The 27223-nt window shown below is 35.7% G+C and overlaps 1 protein-coding gene and 1 long non-coding RNA gene across 3 annotated transcripts in view; one reads left to right on the forward strand and one right to left on the reverse strand.

Moving 5' to 3' along the window:
• Window positions 1-9026, reverse strand: part of LOC127620797 (uncharacterized) — a 30693-nt gene extending 21667 nt beyond the window's left edge. For both annotated transcript variants that reach the window (XR_007967808.1, XR_007967809.1), the window contains exon 1: window positions 8829-9026. This is a non-coding gene — a long non-coding RNA (uncharacterized LOC127620797). The remainder of the gene's footprint in view (window positions 1-8828) is intronic.
• Window positions 6157-27223, forward strand: part of LOC127620794 (dedicator of cytokinesis protein 5-like) — a 95375-nt gene continuing 74308 nt past the window's right edge. The window contains exon 1 of the mRNA XM_052094043.1: window positions 6157-6293. Within this exon, the coding sequence (XP_051950003.1) occupies window positions 6251-6293 (43 nt within the window). The 5' untranslated portion in view covers window positions 6157-6250. The remainder of the gene's footprint in view (window positions 6294-27223) is intronic.

Genomic DNA, 27223 nt, shown 5'->3' on the forward strand with positions numbered 1-27223 from the left:
TTTGATGAGATTTTCGCCCCTGATGTTCACACACAATGATTTGATTTGCCAAAGCACCAAAGTCTGCCATTAAAGTCAAATATCAATGTATAAAAATTTTCTTTTGTTTCTTCAGAAAAAACGAATTATATGAGCTAAGCTATGCACATTTTGCACAAGCTTACAGCTCTATACTTTTAATGTATGTCAAAAAATTTACTCATTTTTTATTTTTATTTTATAATTTTAGGAATCACATCTGAAACACAACTGATACTCAGAACTCCATTTAGTCTCATGAGCAATGAAAAGCAACCCCTGAGCAATAAAAAAACCCTTGGTTCCCATAACCTAAATTATCGGTGAAATAAAACATTGACATTTCACTGAAAATCTGTGCAAAAATGCTAAAAACATGATTATGATGGAACAAAACTGATGACCTCGACAGAAAAATGAGGACCAAGCATTTGAGTCTGCAGAGAAAACACTAAGCATGGATTGTTGGAAAAAACACCCCCACAGAAATGCTAAAATCCTGTTGCACAAGCCTGTGAAGACATTGATATGGAGGAGTTGGACATGAAGGAAAACTATGCATGAGATCCTTGCTGAAAGGAAACAAGCACAGTTGGTCGTCAACATTTGCTGTTTTTTGAATGCTGATTCTGAGCATGTGATGTTGATTTGCCGGTGTCCCCAACAGGCTTCCTAAAGGTGAAGTATGTGATTTTGGCACCTGAACATTCACTCTGAACATAGGTTATGTTTGGTTGGACAAACAAACCAGTCCAGCATAAACCAGCATGGATGAGCATGGAAATTCATGCCGGTCTAAGCTATTCTTTTCAGCAGGGATGAGATATCTAACAGGGCAATATAGAAGGTGAAGACAGAAGACAGACGGGAGCCAGCTACAGCACAGAATGTGTCTGTGTCTGAAATGATGAGAGTGGATGAAAGCTGATAATTAAATCTGTGATGATCGGACGGCCAGAGATTCAGAGGACAGAGAATCAGAAAAATAAAGGGCAAATCATTTTAGAAAAAATATAGAGAACTAATTTAGTTAAAAATCATACAATTCAATTGAATGGAATTTTGTTATGAAATTTAAATGTGTACATCTTTAAAAATAGGCTAAATTATTTTCTGTGTGGAGGATGAAACAATGTTTGTTGAAATTCATATATGAGATTAAACCACATTGCAGAAATTTTACACTCGAATGAATTTAAAATGTTATGGTGTAACAATTCACTTACATTGATGGAATGTTCAGACTGATCAAAATGTCAAAAATGCAAAAGTGTACAGACACACAGAAGGCCTTTAATATGCCTTAAGCTGCTCTATCTAATTTACCACTCATACTTTCTATCTGTCACTCCATCACTTTCTTTTCTATCTTTACATCACTCCATTCTTTTTATTCTTTCTTTCACTCCATCACTATAACACCCTAGCAACTGCATACAACCTTGCAAACATTAAGTGCACCCTAGCAACCAAAACCCATTGACTTCCATTCAAAATGTCTTAGATGGATATCTCCTGGTCAGAAGATCATCTTCAGGTTTGACTCATTACAATAAGTCCAGCAAGCAGCCTTTTTAGAATCACCCTGGTAACTGAATAGCAACCAGATGGACTTACCCTAGCAACCGTATAGCAAAACACATATCTCTGCACCACAACATCGTAGAGACTTCAACTTTGGCTTATTTGATTCAGACCAGCAAGGAGCCTTTAAATATCATGCTGCAAAAATAATTAGCCAGAACCTAGCAACCATTTAGTGCACACTAGCAAACAAAACCCATTGACTTCCATTCAAATTAGCTTAGATGCATATCCCTGGATCAGAATATCATAGAGACTTTATTGTTGGTTCTTGTTAGCCTTGTTAGTATCACTCTGGTAACTGCCTAGCAACCAGATGGGATAACCCCAGCAACCGAGTAGTAAAAAACTTTTCTCTGCACCAGAACATTGTATAGACTAACCCAAATGAGATGTCCGTCTGTCTGTCTGTATATCTATCTATCTATCTATCTATCTATCTATCTATCTATCTATCTATCTATCTATCTATCTATCTATCTATCTATCTATCTATCTATCTATCTATCTATCTATCTATCTATCTAATCAACTTTCAGATCAGGCTTTTTCAAGCCAACCTAAAGTTTGTCCACAAACTTTTTTCTAGTTACAATATATTACATTTTGATTTACTATATTATCATATCAGTCTTGATACCCATGATGTACGACAGTCCTAGACAGTCTTTTCTAAATCTTCTGTTCTGCAATTAATGCTATATTCAGAGAAGGATGTATTTTTTTTGTTTGTTTTGATAGCTTATGGGTTTCTCTTTTTTGAATGGAAAGTGCAATGTTTTTGTTTAGCTGAATTAAAGGAATAGTTCACCAAAAATTAAATGATTTTTATTTAATTAAAGAGATTTTTAGAAGAATATTTTGGCTCTGCATCATAAAAGTAATCCATAAAACTCCAGTGGTTTAATCCATGTCATCAGAAGTGATATGATATGATGATTTGTTTTTACTTTAATTGTCAACTTTCACTACCACTTTCAAATTCTTCTGCTTTTGTTTTTGTCGATTTGCATTCTTTGTGCATATTGCCACCTACTGGGCAGGGAGGATAATTTATAGTATAAAAGGACTTAAATATTTATCTTTTTCTCACCTACACCAATCATATTGTTTCTGAAGATTTGGATTAAACCACTGTGTGTATTACATTTATGCTGCCTTTATGTGCTTTTTAGTGCTTTATAGTTCTGGCCACCATTCATTTGCATTGTATGGACCTACAGAGCAGAGACATTCTTCTATAAATCTTCACTTGTGTTCAACGGAAGGAAGAAAGTCATATACATCTGGGATGGCATAAGGATGAGTAAATGATGAGAGAAATGTCATTTATGGGTGAACTATTCCTTTAAGCTCAATTTCAAAAGACTTTGTAGCTTTGTGAATCCATTTTACTAAAGTGTTTTCAAAACTTTACTCTCTCATTTGATAAAAAAGCACACATTTCCAAATATATCTGGCTCACACACAATTAAATATTGCAGGCCGTATAAATCTTCTGTAATGTTTTTGATTTTAAAAACTGCCAGGCTGCATTGATATTAGAGGGTAAACAAGAAATACAACACTGTCTCCACCTACTGGACAATTAGGAGCCCAACTCGGGATCAGGATTGCCACATCCACAATTTACTGTAAAAATAAAATAAATACCCTTTTCCCTCCCCAAGTGTCCATGCAATACTTTACAATATTTTTTTTCCAGACCATACCAATCCAAATGCAAAAACAGAAAAATGGTTTGAAACTTCCATTTTTCCAGTTACTTAAAGAATGGATAATTGATCTTTGCTCTCATTTTCTACAGTTGTACTTTTTCTAAATTGTGACTTTAGAAATGATTTACTAATAATGTCGCCCATGCCTAAATCTGCCACTGACTGTCATGGTACTGTAATGTTGACCGGTCATGACCTTTAGATTCCATTCATTTCACACAAAACCATAAGTCCAGACTTTCAGTAGATTATAGTTAAACTCCAAACTGAAGATGTTGAAGTGATAAAATACATAAATAAAATAAAATAAAATGAAATGTTCAATCTTGAGCACAGTGTTAAAGTAGAAGTGTATAAAGGGGGACAATAAACATAACAATTCTCAAGAGCAATTTTTGAAGGGGACACCAAGTTTTTTTTTTGTTGTTGCCCCGTTTGCATTTGTATTATTTTATTTCTTAAACAATTATTTTAAGAATATATCATTATATTATTTACAATACACATATTTTAATGATATTTTAGGGGGGGACAACCCTCAGATGGGGGGGGGGGGGGGGGTCCTGACCCTCCCGACCCCCCGCAATTTCCGCCTCTGACTTCAAGGTCAAAATGAAAATAAAAATAAAGAATGAAAAAACGATTCGAATAAAACTCTGAGAAGAATGTACTGACTCAGACTCAACACTTGATGGCTCTCTATTTCTTCTCAAAACAAAGACAATCAAGCCCTGGGCACTTCTGAAGATCCTGTGAGACATGTCTCTTCATTTGACATTCTCTTTGGTCAAATGCATTCTCCATATACATTCTCTTGTTTACATCTGAACTTTTGCTGTGGGAACATTATTTTCTCAGGAATCTGTAGTCAGTTGACTATTCTGTAGCCAAAAATTCAGAGCATTTTATGTGATTAAATATTTTAAAAACACTGTGTCCATTTTTTTAATTAATCAGCAAATATAGCTCATGCATCTCTGATTAACACATTTGTATTAACTCAGTCTGGTAAGTTGAATTATTAAGGTGGTGCAGTTTATTAGGTTCCTCTAAAGATGGGAGAGCCAAATGTCAAATGTAAAATGAACACTGATAATAACAACATTAAAACGAATTACTCTGTCTTAAAATGCTTCACTGGCAGCCAGATTGTCAAATCAGTCAATGCCTGCTTTGGCACGACTGAATTCTCACCAAACAAACAAACAAACAAACAAACAGAAGAACAGAATGGCTTTCTCTCAAAACATTTTGTTAGCAGCAGAAGGGATCTGTGATTGAAGAGGCATCATGGAACTTTTGTCCAAATATGGTGGAGAGGGCAATCTAGTTAAATCCACACTTAAGCAGCTGGGGTCCTGCAGAAATCAGAGGGGTGGGAAAGATACACCACCCTGACCCAAGATGAATGCAGTTACTGTGATTGTTGTTTTTTTAAATTTTTTTTATTTATCTAGTTTTTGTGCTACTGCAGATTAAGAGTTACAAAACATACCCACAATACATTACAGATTGTGATAAATCTTTCATACTACCATAGCCTCCAAAAAACCTACTCACTACTATACAAACACACACACTGAGAGAGAGAGAGAGAGAGAGAGAGAGAGAGAGAGAGAGAGAGAGAGAGAGAGAGAGAGAGAGAGAGAGAACAGTTGTTGTAACAATAGCAGATTCCAAACATTCCTTCTCTCCATGGCTCAGTTCACCATCCATGCAATATCAATACAAGCAATGAATAAGGCCACCTGCTTAAAACAAAAGAAGAAAAAATAGAGATGGTAATTTTTATTCTCTCCCAAATAAACTAGGAAATGTCTGGGGTATTATAAAAAAGTTAGTTATTATTTTACTTTTTATCAAAATCATGGCAAAATGGTAAAAGGTCAATAAAGTGACACTCGTTGTTTATGTGTTTATGTCATTTATTTATAAAATAAATAAATTAAAAAAAACCTTTATAAACCATTTCATAAGTTTGGCTTGAAAACTCTTCTATGAAGGCCATGTCTTAAAATGCATTAAAATAATGATGATATTTTTTTGAGGTAAAAAATATCAATGTGGTGTAACTGTCTGGAAAACTTACTGAAGGAAAAAGGTTTAATTTAATGGCTGAAATTATTGAAAGGAAAAATTATTAAGCAGTCTGACATAAACAGTCTGACAGTCTACCATTGAGCAAAAGCAGTAAAGACGGTCCTTGTAACATTTATTGTCTTTTCTTTCTTTAGCAGGGCAGATAGAACAAAAACAAGATGTGGTTTCCCATTTAGAGACACACTATTGACGATAATACAGTTGCACACAGTGAAAAACAAGAAATGCATGAGGAACAATAAATACAGACAAAAGCAGTGTTCAAAGAATTAACAAAAGCAAGCATAAACAACTAATGCAACATCTTATTAAACCTAAAAATAAAATCTATATATATATGTTTTTATATTAGAATGGTCTTTAAAATTACTTTTTACATAAATTATAAATAGATAATTATAAATACACATATAAAAACTATCAAACAAATAAATATGATTAGAATTGGCAACTTTTAATTTTAGAATGATACATTTTACATTTAAATAAACACAAATAAAAATACATATAAATAAACAGATATATAAAAAAAGAATATCATTACAATTATAAACATTTTACATTCATCTCTCTCTCTCTCTCTCTCTCTCTCTCTCTCTCTCTCTCTCTCTCTCACTCACACACACACACACACACACACACACACACACACACACACACACACACACACACACACACACACACACACACACACACACGCAAGAGCGGGCGCGCGCTCGATTCTTTGCGTAACACACCGGAACTGTGATGTGCAGCCAGCAGAGTTCTCACTCCACACACGACTACAATTATTCATATGATTTACTTCATTTCACACTAGTTTTCCTGTCATGACGCGCTGGATTCCCAATAAGAGAGAGAAATATGGAGTGGGTGAGTAACTTTAAACGTGCTTGTGGGTCTTTTAGTTTTATAGTTAATGTTCCACTGAGGGGAAACTTGCGTTTGAGTGTTTCTGCGGAGTTTAGCCGCACCTTTACCTGAACACACACACACACACACACACACACACACACACACACACACACACACACACACACACACACACACACACACACACACACACACACACACACACACCTACCTACCTACCTACCTACCTACCTACCTGAGAATCCTGTGTGAATGTATTCAGTCATTATAAAAAAAACTATTCAGATTCCATTTAATGAGCAGAAAACAACTGTAACATAACTTTGGTGCTGCAGACTAATATTTGCTTTACTTCAGTGTAGTTTGGTTTATTGCCATTCCAGTCATATACATATACAATGGAGTCTCTTCAGGCCAAACAGGACAAAAAATACATTGTAAACAATACACATTATAACAATACTTTGCCTATATGTAATAGACTAACAGAGCTGCAAACATTGCATTTGAACAGAGTAATCACTGTCATAAAAACCATTTGCCTTGCAGGAACATTTATCTGTGCACATGGAAGCACACACCCCATAAATTCAAACAGAATGAACTCATTTTTTTTCTTCTTTTTTCCCTTTTTTATTATTATCTCTGTTGATGTTGAATGGTGCATAGTTTTTCAAATGCCCTTAACAACTCACAAACAACAGTAAAATACCTTTATACTGTTTGAATTGGTGGTTCACTTGTCACTCCTGGTAGATTAAGTACTTGCCCTGAATTCAAGTTGTGGTTTGTTAATTAATTGATGTTGTAATTGACGACAGCAAGTATTTTTATTGTTCAAACATACATTTTGAAAATGCATAGATTGTGACACTTTTGAATTAATATCTATTTGTTCTAGGGCCTCTGTGAAATACTGAACTTAGTGTTTCTACCCAGAGAGGTCAGCTGGCTAGTTTAGCGCACACAGAACCGATTGTTGTGGTTAAAGGTTCTTAAGGGATATGTAATCTTTTGGTCAGACATCAAACAGTCTGGCTCACACTTTTTGTTGTTTTCCTGGCCCTTACATAGCCTACATTTGAGGAATTTGTGTTAGTGTAGTGATTCTTATGAAACTTGCCAAAAAATGCCCTAGTCATATACCCCAGTTCAATAAAAAATAAAATATAATGGAATTATATTTTGCATAAAGAAAACGAAACCTACATTGAAGACCATTAAGATTTTTGATTATTATTTTCAGGACACTTAAAAGGAAAGTTCACCCAAAAATTAAAATTCTCTCATCACTTACTCACCCTCATGTCATCTCAGATGTGTGACTTTTTTTTTCTGCATAACACAAACAAAGATTTTTAGAAGAATGTCTCAGCTCTGTTGGTCCATACAATGCAAGTGAATGGTGACCAAAACGTTGAAGCTCCAAAAAGCAAATAAAGGCTGCATAAAAGTAATCCATGTGACTCCCGTGGTGATGTCCGATGTCTTGTCCAGTTGGTTTTGGGTCAGAACAGAACAAAATTTAACTCCTTTATCACTTTAAGAAGATCTTCAGCTTCCTCAATCCATCTAGCGCTCTGTGCATGCGTCAGGCACCAGGAAGTGTAATCAAGTTTGATATCATGATCATGCCTAGACACTGCAATGGCAAGATGTACAGTAATAAATTTGTTCGATTTTGGTCTGTTCTGACCCAAAACCATTTTGATCGCTTCAGAAGACATGGATTAAGCCACTTGAGTTTTATGGATAACATTTATGCTGTCTTTATGTGCTTTTTGGAGGTTCAAAGTTCTGGTCACCATTCACTTGCATTGTATGGATCTACAGAGCTGAGATATTCTTTTAAAATGTTAATTTGTCTATAAATAGAATCTCATGAAAAGTACTTTCCTTCTGGTTAGGGATTGTTAAAAAAATGACCCTATTTTACTTCATATACATCTTTTATGAATTAATAGGTGGGTAGTTGAAGGAAACACCAAGATTTTAGGATAACATCTATACTAATGTATTGGGAAAGTGTATATTAGGTATATACTATACAGTATATCCTGTAACTGATCACAATTATTCAAAGTTTTTCACTATTTTCACTATTCCAATACATTTTTTAAAAGTACAAATATTCCATGCAGTCATAAATATGATGTCATTGAAGCTTTATGTGTAATAATTGCTTGCAAAATACTGTTTAAAATAATTTTGAGTGGATTGTAGCAGGTTACGCCACAGAAACGTTTTTAATGTCAACTACATGCGTGTTACTGATGGCAGACCCTAATCATATAAATGGGTGTTATTTTCCTCAACCATGACATCAGCACAATTTCTGCCTCACACCATAACCACTAGGCGATTTGCCCTAGAAAATTATGACCACACAACTACTCTCTGAAATGGCCTGGTTGCTCTACAGGTTAACAATTTTAAAGGGATATCTAAAAGATCTCCACTTAATAGAAAGGAGGAAGCAGGAGATGGCGAGATCCAACTCAAAAAGGTAATTTATTTTCACAAAAAGGAACTCACTTTTCAGCGCAATTAGTCTCAGAATATGCGTGGCAGCTCTCTCACTGGGGTCCGGTTCGCTCTTAAAGCCCGTCTCCACTCTCAAAGCCCGTCTCCACTCTCACTGCAATGACAAACAGCTGTTAGAGACAATCATTGCCATTGATGATCCTTACCGTTCTCATCTCCTGATCTCGCTCTCAATTCACAAGCCGGCGCTCAACCACTCCCCCACCACCACAGGATAGTTCACTCAAAAATGAATATTCTGACATAACTACTCACCCTTATGTTATTACAAACCCTTATGACTTTTTCTCTCCCATGGAACATAAAAGGACATGTTATGCAGAATGACATCTTCAAGACCCCGATATACTTCTAGAGAAGTTCTTCGTTCAGGGGTAATGCTCTTTGCGAACATTCAGACACAGGCCACACGGCTGTGGGAGGCGTGGAGCATTTAAATATGAGGATGCTACATGTAAAACCTTATGTGTTGACCATATGAGTAGAATTCACATGAGGTCAGTAAAAGAAGCTGTTTTAACAACTCAGTGATGATTTAAAGTAATATATATGCAATAGAAAATGTTTAATATGTCTTGTTTACATTCTGAATTTATGATGCTAACGCGCTTTCACGCAGCCATAATATGTGCCGATTACACTCTGTTATTGTAATTTATGATGACACTGATACTACTGCAAAGATGGACGTATAAAATAGTGTTAATGTTCAGAAAACAGACAAAACAGTGGTGGAAGAGGCATACAGTATCTTACTTTTTACAGATGTGTGAAAGAGTATCTGAGTAGATTGAATTCCTTTTGTAGACTAATTAAACGAGAAAAAAAAAAATCCCTTGCACAATTAACATGAACTGTGTTCATATGGACTGATTTTGACCGATGAACAACATAAACAAAGTAGTAGGTGGAGCTTCAGGTCACACCTACTGATGATGTGGACCAATGGCAGCAAGAAGGCATTTAGCAGCTGGTTAAAAGTTTTCTTAAAAGTTTGCCCAGATGAGCTGTTATGAACCACCGAAACGAATGCAAAAACACCTTTTTTTTTTGGCCAGTTTTAAAGTTTTGTTTTTGTTTTAGATTCTGTAGGAAATATATTGGGGCCTTCCTTCACCATTCACTTTCATTGGTAAGTGGTGACTGCGGCTAACATTTTGCCTAACATCTCTTTTCGTGTTTCAAAGGAGAAGGAATGCCAGGGTTTGGGACAAAATGAGGGTGAGTAAATTATGGCAGAAATTTCATTTTTGGCTGAACTATTCTTTTAAATCTTTTGCCGGATGCAGTTGCAGTGTCTTAAGGAAAGAGTATAAAAAGCATGGCAAAATGTCAAGTACCAGTTTGCTAGTGTATGCTCTGTCTGACAGTGATGTCATAGTACACAAAGGCCGGTCAGAGTGGAGCCTGTTGGCACAGCTCACATCCCAGCATGCACTGGCTTTCATCACTGTGACACCTCTGACACCATTTGGCCCAGAAAACAAATCACACCCTCAAATAGTGCCTAGTGTGTGAATTGGAGCATTGTGTGTGAAGCCTGGACTTTGCATTGACTGGCCAGACAGTTTTTGTAAAGCTCAAGTGTGTTATTTCTGCGACACTAGCATCAAAATAATGATTGTTTTCATTCAAAAAGGCTTTCAGAACACCCCACCCCCATCTGCCATTGTTTGGCAATAGGGCTAAAACGATAAGTCGCGACAAAAAAAAATTGTCAACACTAATTTTTGTTGTCGAATAGTCGTTTAATTTCATTTGACTCTATGAGTCTACACTAATGATGATGCAGTACTGCAGCTCGGGCCTGATTGAGAAGAGGAAGAAAACCCCCCCCAGCATTGTATCTTTATTGGATATTTTATTAAAGTTCAAATAATAAGGAAGCGGTTCATGTAAATAAACAAACTCCAAAACTGGCATTTCTCTGTGCAGTCAATGTCGATTTTATGAGTCGTGTGAAGTGACCCAATTTAAGGGGGAGAGATTTAAACTGCACCCAGTTGATGCACACTCTGGCATGAGGACGCTCGTTCCTCACGTGCATTTGCTGCAGCTAGATTATAACATGATGGCTCGTGACGTATTGAATCATAAAAATCTGTAAGTGGCATGGTGTGTATCTTATCGTGAAGAAAATTGATGAGAAACCGCTCTATTAAGAAGAGAGCATTTGTTTTTTGTCAGTTAATGTTGTACTGTAGTGAACAAAAAGGTGAGAGAGTGTAGTCTTTGCCCATTATACACTGCAACAAAATGTTTTTGATTACCCCTTTTTGGATTGTTTTCCAAAATAATATAAAAATTTTTTTTATATATAATGTTTTTTATTGATTCCATGCAGCAAAACAAATAGACACAACAGAAAATGCATGAAATCAAAACGTTTTCCCCTGAACATTAACACCCCCACCCGACACAAACAAGCACCTCAGTGGTCAAATGCCAACTGACAAAGACACACAAATAGACAATAAAACAGCAGAAACTACTTGAAACAAACAAACAAACAAACAAACAAAAGAACATAAAAAAGCATACTTTCAAAAGCAAAAAACAAAAAGATTGCATCACACACATCCAAAGCCACTAGTCTCTCTCTGCTGCTCCTCCCCTAGAGCCTTCCAAAAAGGCTAAATAGCTGCCCCATTTCCTGTTGTACAAATGCAATCTTCTCAAATGCCGCTAACCTTCCCTTCTCTGTGTACCACTCCTGAAATGAGGGCGCTTCAGCTGACTTCCATCCCCTAAGGATGACCTGTCTTCTGATCATGACACTGGCTAGAACCCAATTTTTTTGGTACTTATCCCAAATATTAATGACCGCTCCATAGTCTACGTTACCGAATCTGGGGCAAAATGAAATTTGAGTGCCCAATACGTCACATATAAAACTCTGAACCCTCAACCAAAATTCTTGGATCTTAACACACCACCTAAAAAACATGGGTTGTGACCCCATCTTCTGATTGGCATCGCCAGCAGGTGGGTGTTTCTTTAAGACCAAGCCTATTCAGTCTAATGGGGGTCAAATAGGATTGATGTAGAATCTTAAATTGCAGAAGGCGCACCCTTGCATCTCTAGATGTAAACTTGATGTTCTCAACACTCAACAATCTCAACACGCCACTCTCATATAGGTCACCAAGCATATTAACCTCCCTCACATTCCACTCTGTCCAGCAGAAAGGGGACTTATTAATGCATAGCATTATTAATATTAACATTGTGTTCAGCCATATGCTCAAAGCAACATTTAAATAAATGTCCGAATTAAACACTCTGAACACTTTCCTGGACACGGGTAACTTAACTGTAAAGATAACAGGTTAGTTTGATAGAAAGGCTTTGCAATGATGAAATAGTGGCAAGAACTTCCTGTTCAATACAAAACCAGAGAGAGGCTCTCTCAGGTGGAAGCGAACAATGAGCCAAATGTCTGAGACAGAATTAATAATAATAAAACAAAATCTTGTGTAGGCCTATCACACATTTGTCAATCGGCCTGTGCAACTTACTGAAATGTAATCTGGGGCATTTACCATTCCAAATGAAGGACTTTCACTATGCTATCAAATTGCTTGAAATAAGAGAGGGGGGCATCTATAGGGAGAGATTGTAGCAGGTAGTTTAATTTTGGAATACAATGGTTTCATTTTGACAAATGAACTCTAACTAAATCACACAAATTTACTGGGAATAAAATACCCAAATATTTAATGCCCTGTTTGGGCCACTGTAAGGCACCTGGCAGAAAAGCTGTTACCGGGCAGTATGCTGTCAGAGCCAAAGTTTCGGATTTAGGCCAATTAACTCTGTATCCTAAGTACTTAGAAAAGGAATTAATAATTCTGTGGAGGCAAGGCATAGATCTAGTAAGGTCGGAGATGATTAATAAAATATCATCCGCGTAAAGCAAATGTGCCACACATACCACCACCACCACCACCCCTGGAAAATCATCCTCCTTTCTTATTGTGGCTGCTAATGGTTCCAGGGCAAGACAGAACAATAATGGGGAAAGAGGGTAACCCTGCTGGGTGCCCCTATCCAGAGTAAAGTAATCTGAAATTAATTAATTTGTTAGTACCGCCGCTACCGGGTGTCTATAAAGTAACTTAATCCAACCAATAAAAGTATTCCCGAACTAATATCCCATTTTACCATATCATCATACCGGAGTCTGATAATTCAACACTGACCACATGATATTGATGAAAAGCCTAATGCTATCAGAAGAGCTACAGGCCTGAATAAACCCAACCTGATCAATAAGATATTTCATAACTTTACTTAATCGGTTAGCCAACATTTTTGACAATATATTTAGATCTAGCTGGATCGTGGAAATAGGATGGTAACTCTTACACTCGCTTGGATCTTTGTCCTTTTTAAGAATCAGAGTGATCCGGGAAGCGGAAGCTTTCTATTCTTTAATGATTCCGCATAAACTTCTAGCAAAAGTGGAGCCAATTCTGTATCATAAGATCTAAAAAACTTGGCAGCAAAGCCATCTGACCCCAGAGCCTTAATTACCTCACCAAGCTGAGAATCAAGAGAATGTTTTTGCTCAACTGTCAAGTTTAGTAAGTTGTAATGGTTCCACAAAGTTTCTAATATCCTCATCAGTAGACGAAGATGTGGAACTATAAAGATCAAGATAGAATTCTTTAAAAGCATTATTAATATCAATGGCTGAAGTAAATATTTCACCACTAGCAGATTTCACTGAGGGAATGGTACTCTCTCTGTTTTATATATCTAGCCAGAAGTTTTTGTGCCTTGTCCCCTGACTAAAAGTAACACTGTCATACCCTGAATAGCCAAAACTCCACCTTCTGCGACAAACTGGTATTATATCTGCATTTCAATCGGGTAAATTCTCTGAGGCCATTAGATGACACATGGATCTTCAGCTCTGCCTCGGCACTTTTAATATTCCCTTCCAGTTCCACGAGTTCTTGTGCTTTGGATTTTTTGGTGAATGAGGCATGCTATATGATCTGGCCCATAAGAACCACCTTAAGTGCCTCCCAAGCCACACCCACAGAGGATACTGAGGACCAGTTGGTCTCCATATAAACACTTATTTCTGCATTTAACATTTGTTGGAATTCAGGATTTTGCAAAAGGGATACATTAAAGCACCATTTATATGATGTCTTGTGTGATCTGAGACTAAAATATATATTTTGTTTTTATATCTAAGTCCCTCATTTCATCTGTTGTTGATTGCTCAATTGGAAACATTTTAGAGTAAATCTTATGGACTGATGAAAAAAATGTATAGTCCCTACCAGATGGGCTCAAAGTCACCAAATATCTGTAAGACCAAGATTTTTACACATTCTGTGAAGTGTCAATGTTGCTCTAGGGGGCTTGCACACTTTTGCTGCACTATGATCAAGAACTGAGTCCATCAAAAGATTAGTCTCCACCAAATATTATATCATGAGGGGTGCCAGCGGCTTGCAACATCCCTTCAGAATCTACAAAAAAGCCCTTATCATCAACGTTAGGTGCGTAAATTTTAGCCAAAATAAGACTTTGCCCCTGAATTTCAGCTAAAACAATAATGACTCTTCCTAATTTATCTTCAGTCTGTTTGAGACATTTGAATTGTAGATGTTTATTTATCAGTGTAATGACTCTCCTGCTCTTATTTGTGCCAGCACTAAAGAAAACATGTCCACCCCATATCTTCCCAAAATTTCAGCTTCCGATGGGGAAAGATGCGTTTCTTGAAGAAACACTTTATCATATTTCTTACTCTTAAAAAGAGAAATAACCTACCTTCCTTTTTATGTGGTGCCCCAACCCATTCACATTCCATGTGGAGAGAGATAATACACTCATATTAACATGTGACATTTTGACATATAAGAAAAAATAGATTGTGTGTCAATAAAACAAAATTATAAATACTACATTCCAATATTAGTCCAACAATCAAACCCCAAACTTCCCCCAGAACCAAACAAATAGAAAAAAGAAAAACGTGTACATTAACCCCGCGCACGACAATGCCAACCGGTATCCATCCCTCTATTCTGAAACAGTCCATGTACGCCTATGAGAACCCCTGCGACAACTTTGCCATCGGATTGATCAAGTCTGGTGTTTCTATACAAATTTTGTGAGAGCGAATTAAACAACAAAAGATAATCTATAAAACAATCTCCAGCCAATAGGCGGAATAAACACAAAAGCATGTAGATTCATCCACAAAACTGTCCAGAAGGTGTTTTACGCCACAAAACAAACTTCACTGCTAGGCAGAACCAGCACAAAAAAAAAAAAAACAAGGGGGCGCTCTGTTCAAAAAAAAAAAAAAAAAAAAATCAAACGAATGTTCAGTGATCCGCCCCATTTGGCTGCAACATGAGTGTAACAAATTACCTAATCACTCCAAAGTCTTGCAAGAATACTTCACAAACAAACTCAAGCCAATAGGGGAGGCATAAGCACAAAGAGCATGCAGATTCATCCACAAAACAAACGGATCGCCAAGCCGGAACCCTGTGAGCTCGCTCGATTTCTAGCTTATGGCCTGTTATTTCAAGCAGATTCTGAAAGAGCCCGTCCAGGAATTTCACCATATTCTGGCCCTCTTCGGCCTCAGGAATTCCAACAATATGAACGTTATTCTGCCGGCTACGGTTCTCCATGTCCTCCAACTTCACCCAGACACACTCCAAATTCACCTTGGTCGCTAGTGGATTAGCAGATAATTCCCTCTCCGATGACTCCAGATAATCAGTACGGCGTTGCCGACATGTTCAGCATCTCTCGCAGCAATTCCCTCACTTCTCCGACCAAATCGACTCCCTGGCTCGGGGCCTGTTCGGGGTTGTCAGCATGAGCATGTATCACGTGTCTTCAGAGCCAGATGATTTTGAATTCTTTCATATATTGTCCTTCTAGAACAGTTATGGAACAGTGTATCGAATCTCACCGGTTTATGTCATTAAAAGTGTTAAAACTAGAAAAGTGTGCAGAGCTCGCCATTCCCACATCCGATCCTTGCATGGCGTCATCTGACCCTCCATATAAAACTCCTTTAACCAATGTACATTTACTTACTGCAGAAAAAAAAAAGTTATCGGAGAATTGTTTTATACAGTATTTATTATTCAAGAAGAGAAGCAACATGTAAGATGTTTATACTTCTTTTCAGAGACTGTATCTTAAAGTATATTTTGTGTCTACTGCAGAAGTATAAATGTGTAAAAATACACTTGTATACAAAATACACGTATATTCAAGAGACTTGCTTTCAGAAAATGTATATCTTATGTGTTGCTTCTCAAGTAAATGTATCTTTTTAGATCATTTTAAATATAAAACAAGACAGAAACTCTTGGTAAATAAACATTTTTTTGTTGCTTTTTAGTCTAAATTAAACGAAATAAAAGAAATGTTCCTTGTAATTCGGTGAATGCCATTAAGAGGTATTTTTAAAAGATGATTTTGTTCTCTTTATCGTTAGCATGTTTAATACAGCCTTTTAACTTGAGACACAAGCTGAATAATTGGTTATCACCCAAATACTTGAATAATCGTTCTAAATAATCATTAGATTTATTCGATTATCAAAAGAATCATTAAATGCAGCCCTAGTTGGCAAACAGATAGTTCTGCCCCAAACTCATGCCATTGGTTGAACCAATGTTGCTGTGTCAGGCTACAGTGTTTACACTTTTCAGGGAAGTCAACCCACAAATCTCTATTGAGCTGGGATAGGAGAATGAATTTTTTGATGACAAATTGTTTCCAACAGAGCGTAATAAATGTAGCCAGGGGTGATGAAATTCTTCTTTACATTTGACACTCCTTTACTAGGTCTATATTTGTTGACAGGACATGTCTTACATCTGTATTGTGAATGATTAATTTGACCAAACCAGATCAACGTTTATGAGAGGAGCGAATTACTCCTAAGCTGAGTTTACATGTTGTGGAAGTTATGAATTATGGTGGTGTGCTTATTTTCTTCATTGTGTGCAGAATATGTCTTGTAATGAGCTAGTACCACACAAATACAATTGTAGATAACAGAAAGGAGTTGCCTTTCTTTGGTGAGAAAAAGAAGTGGACAGACTTATCAGTTGTGTGCGGAAGAGATCTGCAGTGCTCAATGTCATGAAACGTAGCCTCAAGCGTTTTGGGTTATATGTGAGTATTTATTTGAACTGAACAATGTACATGCCTGAACAAGGTCTGAGCCATTTTCTCCCTTGGGCTGAGAGTCAGTGTGGTGCAGATTTTGTGGTGTTGTGCTCTTACACAATGCAGGATATTAACTGATACATTACAAAAAAAAAACATTATTATATATATATATACATTTTTATATATATGTATCATATTTTTAGATTCTTTTAATGTATCAGTTAGGGGTGGGCGACATATACATTTATTTTAAAGCATTCTCACATTTTTGAACACCGTTCTCAAGTTGTCTTGATACAAAGCCTACATAAAGAGATGACACAGCTGTCCCACAAAAAAGAAGTATTTTAATGTAAATTATATTAATCGAAAAGAGTTCTTGAAATTACAATATCAAAGGAAATAACTGGCAATTATGATTTTCGTAATAATCTTGCAGCCTTGCACTCTGATGCATTTTTATCTACTAACAATGTCCAACAGGAGATTTATGACTTTTCTTTTTCTGAAAGTCATGAAATTTCTCGACCACAACTTTATTTCCAGCACATCTCAAATTCTGTATTGTGTGTAATAGAATTCAATGGTGGAAATGACGGTGACGGAAATTATTATAATTTTTTTTTTAACGTTTTTAAATGTAATAACCAATTTCTTTGTCTTGCTAAGGCTAATTTCATAGCTAACATTTATGTATTCTAAATAAAAGCATTTAATTGCAAAATTGCAGCTTGATTGGAAATTGATTGGAAAAATCTTTACCTTGATTTGTCTTTGTTTCTTAAATCATCTCTTGTCTCATATTCATCTCAAGCATCATCTTCAATAGGGCTGGGTATTGCCTGGCACGATACGATACGATATTTTGCGATACATCACAATATCATAATTTTATTAAATTATGAATCGAATTCCAATTAATTTGCATTTATTTCAAATATATACTAGTAGTATGTATTATATACGTTGTGACAAAAAATGATTTATGGCCCTGATTTATGGTTTAATTGCTGTACATTTGACCTTTCCCTCCGCCCCCCCTCCCCTCCCCTCCGGCAGTTGTAGGCTACATGCTGTGATATGGCGTGTCTGTTCTGATACCCCCATCGGTGTATTTAAAAGAGTAGAAAGATTATTAATCTTTAATGGAAAACTGAGATGACAAAAAAAGTAGTATTACGTTTAAAATGTGTTTAAATGATGTCTTTATTGGGGTTTAATGCTTGGTGAAAAACTGTTTTGTTTTTTTAAACTTTTGACAAAGAGAAGAAAATGTGTATTTAAACATTACGTTGTCTAACACATCTCTCGCAATGTCACTTTAAAGATGCTGAACAAAAACATAAAATGTATTTAAAAATTGTATTTCAACAAAGAGCATTTTATCTAGCATAAATTGTAAAATGCAGCATAAAATCTACCGTTTAAAATCCTTTCATGAACTCATTCAGGGGTAAGTGATGTAAGTAAGACGATGTTTAACATTAACCTAGCAAACATGATACATTTTCTAAAAACATAATATATATTTTTAACTATATAAGACAGAAATCTTACACGACTCCGTTTAAAGTCCTTTCGCGATCTCGTCCAAAATAACAATGGCGTGAGACAAGCCCCTCTGCGGGGGTGGGGCTTAACCCCTCCTAATCTTAGGAAGTGTGTTTTAAAGGTTTAAATGTATTTAACGAAAACTTTGACATTTTGTTTTAAAAAACGTATCAAGTTGGCAAATACAACAAAGGCACTCTAAAATTATAAAAACTTTAACAACATTCACTAGAAAATACAGTATTTTGGTAAACAGGTTTATTTTATATATAATTCTGACTGAAATATCTTTAATACACAAGTTTGTTACATTTTTTATTTTTTAACCATGAGATTCTAAAACAGTGGATACTGAATGATATTAGTTAACAAATAGGTTTATTTTACGCAAACAGACGATACTGGTTGCAGTCTCATTCAGACGTTCACTTTAAAAAGAATAAACGATTAACAAGTGTTATTTACTTTTACCAGAAACGTATTTTAAACGTATTTAGTATGAGTTTTCATTGAAATAGTATGCATTATAAATTGTAGCTTTAACACGTGTTGTATTGCATTTTTCCAATCAAAATTATTTCAGGAGTGCATCCAAATTGATAAGGCGTTTTTGATCCAATCCTTAAGGCGCTGAGCAGCGGGGGATTCGTTTTCATGCTGCGGGGTAATTCATTTTATGATTCAGACATAAAGGCGACGATCGACAGATGTTTTGTGGCAGGGATGTGTAGTGAAGACGCACCAAGAGTTCGAAGTATCAATTTAAATCTTTGATCTCTTAATTTTTCACAACGGGTGTTTTGGTCGACAGTCCTTTTAAATGATTTCAGGCACAGATTAAACTATCAAACATCCCAATGTTGCATTATTCAGTTCTAAAAGAGGTTTTAACTAAACATATTAATATTGTAAATTAATGGGTCCTTTCTTCACGCGCAACCGCCTACTAAAAACAAGCTAATAGGCCTACATTCAATAATATTATAATAAAAACAGCCGCTGAGTTAAATCACTAGACAGAAAGATGTGCGGTCGTTTAAATGTATGAAAACAAATGAGATCAATTGTTGTCTAAGAAAAGGGTATTTTTCTGTTGAGAATTATATAAAAGAGACATGAATAAAATTTTTTTATATATACGTCATTTTGAACTTTTGAAAGTTTTAAACTTTAATATGCGTCATTTTGAGTTTGTCGCGGAGCATCATGAACCCAGATTTAAAGAGAAGATGGCGTCAGCTGTGGTGTGATTGTGAACTCATGACACGACATGTAATTTCATGGTCAGGGTGAGTGAGGGGATCCCAGCGTGGGAGATGCGTGAGGAAGCTGAGTTAGGGTCGCCGTTATTTTAGCGTCACCGGAATCTCCGAAAAGAACACATCACGACTAATGTTATAATGTTACCTGCTGTAATAGGGCTATTGTGCAGTGGACTTTATTGGTATCAGAATCCGCCAAAGGACATGGACTGATTATTATCCTGGTGTGACTTTGCGGCCGCTGGAATGACCGCGCCTGCACTTCATACATAGGGAGGGTCTTGCCGACCCAGGACAAGGGAAGTGTTTTAAATTATTATATGTAACATTGTATGGATGTATTGTCTGTCTCTGTCCCCAGTGCGGGAACTGTATTGGGAAAGGGATCAGGGGAGGGAGGGTGTTGCGTCCTATGGGGGTGCGGTGAATTGGGGTAAAACTGTGAATGAATTGAGTGGATCTTGAGTTGGCTGTTGTGTTTTTATAACGTGTGCTGCATAGCAGTATTTGTATTGCAGCCTGGACTTATTAATCTGATGTTTAATAAAGTAAACTGTCTTTGTGAAATAGTCTGAGTGGTTGTGTGATTTATCTTCTGGCATTGACAAGTAGGCCTAATGAAATAACATAACTGTTACACTTGCAAAAGATTTGACAAATGCAATGTGTTTAACAACACGTCTTAAACATGAGAGACAAAAGCGGTTATAAAAGCAATGGATACATGAGACCATTGAATTGAATCTGAAGCGTTATAGAGAGAGAATGCCAAACGAAGTGCAAGTTCTCGATATGTGACTGATGAAAATGATAGAATTAAACTTAAAAGTACAATGCTCAGAACTATGCAACCAACAAGCAACATCGCATCAACATAAAAGAACAGAGCGACAGAAGTATGCCAATATCAAACAGCTACAAATGATATAACTATTTCTTCTTTTCGTTGTAAAAAGCAGGCTGAACGGTGTGTTGTTTACACTTTCAAACCATATGTTTGTTTACTTCTGTAAGGGGTTAAACCGTTTCATTAGGTAATACGAGGTTTATACACGTGTATTATTCGGTAGTCAATCTAAAAATATTTTATTTTAAGCCATAGTAAAAAACTCATTACATTACAGATTTGAAAACACAACCCCATTTAAAACAGACTGTCTAGTGTATTTCGTGTGCAAGTGTCACAGATGAGACACGTTTGTGTGCTGAGACGGCAGCGGGTGTTTAACAAGTGCATTACTCTTTTAAAATGATATTTTTTCCAAGCTAATGTTTGGCATTAGTTTAGCAAACACTTTTATTTCACTAAAACACAATAATATATATATATTTTTAGCTATAGCTCTAACAACAAATATCTTACATTTTTACCTTTAACAATGTTTCCAAATCAGTGGATATTGCTTGTGAAGCAAACTCATTCAGATATTTGACTAAAACAATGTTTTTAAAGAATTCTGACGATATCTTTAATACAAAGGTTTGTTACATTTTTAATTTAAACATGAGATTCTAAAACAAAAGTCTACGGTTATGCAGCAAAACACACATTCAGTTTAAATATGAACAAATATTTTAACAAAAATAAAGTTTTGTGTTTTGATTTATATTACTAAAATACGATAAAGCATTTCACGTAATTTTAGATGTATCTTTAACACATGTTGTCTTGCATTTTTACTTAGAACTGGTTTTAAACATTAGGTTGGCTAACACAACTCTAGCAATGACGCTTTAAAGATGCTAAACAAAAACTTTACCATAAAATGTATTTAACATTTTTATTTCAACAATGATCATTTTAAATGAAATACCATACATTCATTGTAAAATGTAACAAAGATTCTTACATATTTCCACCCAAAGCCTCATTTTCCACCCAAAGCCTCATTTTCCACCCAAAGTCTTTCAATCGATACAGAGTTCTTACAGGAAGTCAGAGGTCTGGGGTAGGGAGGTTTTTTCAGAATACGCACACACCCCTGATCAGACCTGATGGTGTCTTGTGTATTTCTGTTCAGTAAAACAAGATGGTGTCACGAGTTTCCTGGTGTTTTATGGCTTGCTTTCATTGAAAAGCATGGTGACAACCAAAAGTGTGAAAGAAGGGGGTAAAAGGGTTTATTTTGTTATAAAAGTTTTTCTTTTACCCATCAAGTGGTCCATGTAACATTGTGAAACATGGTAGAGATGTGGTTAAAGAAGTATTGCTCTTTGTAATACAGGCAACAAGTAAATATAATTACTTAAAAGAATAGAAAGATTTTAGAAATCACTTGCAAAATCAATAGTTCAAATTCAGAGGTTTTTATAGTATACTGCACACAGTTATCATAAAACCCATGTAAATTAAAGTGTGAACATTTCAAAGAAATGGGGTACTAGCATACTGGAAAACAAGCAAATGACTTGTGTTATGCACGCATAAGACATTTTAACACCAATTCATACCCTGAAAATACATCCATGGTACCGTTACGTCACTAGGGTTTCAAACACAAATGCAAATGCTGAGTTTACTTTGACCCCCATATTTTGGCATTCATTTACTCATTCCTGGATCAAACCCTCACACTCAGAAACTTGTACATGGCATCACAACAGTACACATTTTTGTTTACAACTGATCTTACTGATTTTTATTTCATGAAAACAACTAAGCGTGTACCAATAACCGATTAAGTAACGTGTTTACAGGACTGCATTTACTCACAAAAGTTATTCTATTCCCACAATTGGATTTTTTTGTTTGTTGTAGAGTTATCCTCATTTGTAAATAGTTATTTGTTTAAATGTTGCAATGTTTTCTAGTTTACAAAGATGTCAGTTTTAACACACACACACACACACACACACACACACACACACACACTTTAAAGTTGTATCATCTGAGTATTGATACATTTTTTGTATCTCTTCATTCTCTCCTAAAACAAGCCCTTTGACCTCCTTTTCAGCCCTTATTGCCAACCCCAAAGACTCTGCCACTAAACTGTATAACTGTGCCGATAATGGACATCCTTGTCTAATTGATCTGGAGTTATTAAAAACCCCTGTTAAAAACCCATTGCACTTTACTTGACTTTTAGCCCCTTTATATAAAATTTGTATCCACTTTATAAAATTCTTCCCAAACCCAAATTTTCCTAAAATCTGAAATAAAAACTCATGCTCCACTCTGTCAAAGGCTTTTTCTAGATCCAGACTTATCCCTTTTACCCTCAGCCATCATGTAGCTCACCACGTCCCTTATGTTACAAACTGTCTGTTATATCTCTTCCTTCAATCGCATATGCCTGATTTGTTTCAATAATATTAGGTAAAAATTTTCTTTAATCTATTTGCTAAAATCTTTGCTAAAAGTTTAAAATCTGTGTACAGAGTACAGTGTTTGTATGGTATGATAATCTGACACAACCATTACACACAACAGGACTCTTAACAAATAGCTTGTTAAAACAACTCTTCTTACGGGTCTTCAGGGAAAACAACTTTAGTTTATTACGTCAAACATGAGATGTTTAAACGACACTCTGGCAAATTATTTTATTCCAGGTTTGGAGAAACATTTATTGTGGTTCAGTCAACGTACTACAAAGTTAATGTACTTGTGTACATAAGTGTAATGTATAGAAGGACTGGTCGTTGTGAATTTGATATTATAATGATACTTAACTTTAAAGTGTGTGTGTGTGTGTGTGTGTGTGTGTGTGTGTGTGTGTGTGTGTGTGTGTGTGTTAAAACTGACATCTTTGTAAACTAGAAAACATTGCAACATTTAAACAAATAACTATTTACAAATGAGGATAACTCTACAACAAACAAAAAAATCCAATTGTGGGAATAGAATAACTTTTGTGAGTAAATGCAGTCCTGTAAACACGTTACTTAATCGGTTATTGGTACACGTTTAGTTGTTTTCATGAAATAAAAATCAGTAAGATCAGTTGTAAACAAAAATGTGTACTGTTGTGATGCCATGTACAAGTTTCTGAGTGTGAGGGTTTGATCCAGGAATGAGTAAATGAATGCCAAAATATGGGGGTCAAAGTAAACTCAGCATTTGCATTTGTGTTTGAAACCCTAGTGACGTAACGGTACCATGGATGTATTTTCAGGGTATGAATTGGTGTTAAAATGTCTTATGCGTGCATAACACAAGTCATTTGCTTGTTTTCCAGTATGCTAGTACCCCATTTCTTTGAAATGTTCACACTTTAATTTACATGGGTTTTATGATAACTGTGTGCAGTATACTATAAAAACCTCTGAATTTGAACTATTGATTTTGCAAGTGATTTCTAAAATCTTTCTATTCTTTTAAGTAATTATATTTACTTGTTGCCTGTATTACAAAGAGCAATACTTCTTTAACCACATCTCTACCATGTTTCACAATGTTACATGGACCACTTGATGGGTAAAAGAAAAACTTTTATAACAAAATAAACCCTTTTACCCCCTTCTTTCACACTTTTGGTTGTCACCATGCTTTTCAATGAAAGCAAGCCATAAAACACCAGGAAACTCGTGACACCATCTTGTTTTACTGAACAGAAATACACAAGACACCATCAGGTCTGATCAGGGGTGTGTGCGTATTCTGAAAAAACCTCCCTACCCCAGACCTCTGACTTCCTGTAAGAACTCTGTATCGATTGAAAGACTTTGGGTGGAAAATGAGGCTTTGGGTGGAAAATGAGGCTTTGGGTGGAAATATGTAAGAATCTTTGTTACATTTTACAATGAATGTATGGTATTTCATTTAAAATGATCATTGTTGAAATAAAAATGTTAAATACATTTTATGGTAAAGTTTTTGTTTAGCATCTTTAAAGCGTCATTGCTAGAGTTGTGTTAGCCAACCTAATGTTTAAAACCAGTTCTAAGTAAAAATGCAAGACAACATGTGTTAAAGATACATCTAAAATTACGTGAAATGCTTTATCGTATTTTAGTAATATAAATCAAAACACAAAACTTTATTTTTGTTAAAATATTTGTTCATATTTAAACTGAATGTGTGTTTTGCTGCATAACCGTAGACTTTTGTTTTAGAATCTCATGTTTAAATTAAAAATGTAACAAACCTTTGTATTAAAGATATCGTCAGAATTCTTTAAAAACATTGTTTTAGTCAAATATCTGAATGAGTTTGCTTCACAAGCAATATCCACTGATTTGGAAACATTGTTAAAGGTAAAAATGTAAGATATTTGTTGTTAGAGCTATAGCTAAAAATATATATATATTATTGTGTTTTAGTGAAATAAAAGTGTTTGCTAAACTAATGCCAAACATTAGCTTGGAAAAATATCATTTTAAAAGAGTAATGCACTTGTTAAACACCCGCTGCCGTCTCGCACACAAACGTGTCTCATCTGTGACACTTGCACACGAAATACACTAGACAGTCTGTTTTAAATGGGGTTGTGTTTTCAAATCTGTAATGTAATGAGTTTTTTACTATGGCTTAAAATAAAATATTTTTAGATTGACTACCGAATAATACACGTGTATAAACCTCGTATTACCTAATGAAACGGTTTAACCCCTTACAGAAGTAAACAAACATATGGTTTGAAAGTGTAAACAACACACCGTTCAGCCTGCTTTTTACAACGAAAAGAAGAAATAGTTATATCATTTGTAGCTGTTTGATATTGGCATACTTCTGTCGCTCTGTTCTTTTATGTTGATGCGATGTTGCTTGTTGGTTGCATAGTTCTGAGCATTGTACTTTTAAGTTTAATTCTATCATTTTCATCAGTCACATATCGAGAACTTGCACTTCGTTTGGCATTCTCTCTCTATAACGCTTCAGATTCAATTCAATGGTCTCATGTATCCATTGCTTTTATAACCGCTTTTGTCTCTCATGTTTAAGACGTGTTGTTAAACACATTGCATTTGTCAAATCTTTTGCAAGTGTAACAGTTATGTTATTTCATTAGGCCTACTTGTCAATGCCAGAAGATAAATCACACAACCACTCAGACTATTTCACAAAGACAGTTTACTTTATTAAACATCAGATTAATAAGTCCAGGCTGCAATACAAATACTGCTATGCAGCACACGTTATAAAAACACAACAGCCAACTCAAGATCCACTCAATTCATTCACAGTTTTACCCCAATTCACCGCACCCCCATAGGACGCAACACCCTCCCCCTCCCTGATCCCTTTCCCAATACAGTTCCCGCACTGGGGACAGAGACAGACAATACATCCATACAATGTTACATATAATAATTTAAAACACTTCCCTTGTCCTGGGTCGGCAAGACCCCTCCCTATGTATGAAGTGCAGGCGCTGGTCATTCCAGCGGCCGCAAAGTCACACCAGGATAATAATCAGTCCATGTCCTTTGGCGGATTCTGATACCAATAAAGTCCACTGCACAATAGCCCTATTACAGCAGGTAACATTATAACATTAGTCGTGATGTGTTCTTTTCGGAGATTCCGGTGACGCTAAAATAACGGCGACCCTAACTCAGCTTCCTCACGCATCTCCCACGCTGGGATCCCTCACTCACCCTGACCATGAAATTACATGTCGTGTCATGAGTTCACAATCACACCACAGCTGACGCCATCTTCTCTTTAAATCTGGGTTCATGATGCTCCGCGACAAACTCAAAATGACGCATATAAAAGTTTAAAACTTTCAAAAGTTCAAAATGACGTATATATAAAAAAAGTTTTATTCATGTCTCTTTTATATAATTCTCAACAGAAAAATACCCTTTTCTTAGACAACAATTGATCTCATTTGTTTTCATACATTTAAACGACCGCACATCTTTCTGTCTAGTGATTTAACTCAGCGGCTGTTTTTATTATAATATTATTGAATGTAGGCCTATTAGCTTGTTTTTAGTAGGCGGTTGCGCGTGAAGAAAGGACCCATTAATTTACAATATTAATATGTTTAGTTAAAACCTCTTTTAGAACTGAATAATGCAACATTGGGATGTTTGATAGTTTAATCTGTGCCTGAAATCATTTAAAAGGACTGTCGACCAAAACACCCGTTGTGAAAAATTAAGAGATCAAAGATTTAAATTGATACTTCGAACTCTTGGTGCGTCTTCACTACACATCCCTGCCACAAAACATCTGTCGATCGTCGCCTTTATGTCTGAATCATAAAATGAATTACCCCGCAGCATGAAAACGAATCCCCGCTGCTCAGCGCTTAAGGATTGGATCAAAAACGCCTTATCAATTTGGATGCACTCCTGAAATAATTTTGATTGGAAAAAATGCAATACAACACGTGTTAAAGCTACAATTTATAATGCATACTATTTCAATGAAAACTCATACTAAATACGTTTAAAATACGTTTCTGGTAAAAGTAAATAACACTTGTTAATCGTTTATTCTTTTTT

The sequence above is a fragment of the Xyrauchen texanus genome, chromosome 27 (genome assembly GCF_025860055.1).
Source record: "Xyrauchen texanus isolate HMW12.3.18 chromosome 27, RBS_HiC_50CHRs, whole genome shotgun sequence".
NCBI classification, from domain to species: Eukaryota; Metazoa; Chordata; class Actinopteri; order Cypriniformes; family Catostomidae; genus Xyrauchen; species Xyrauchen texanus.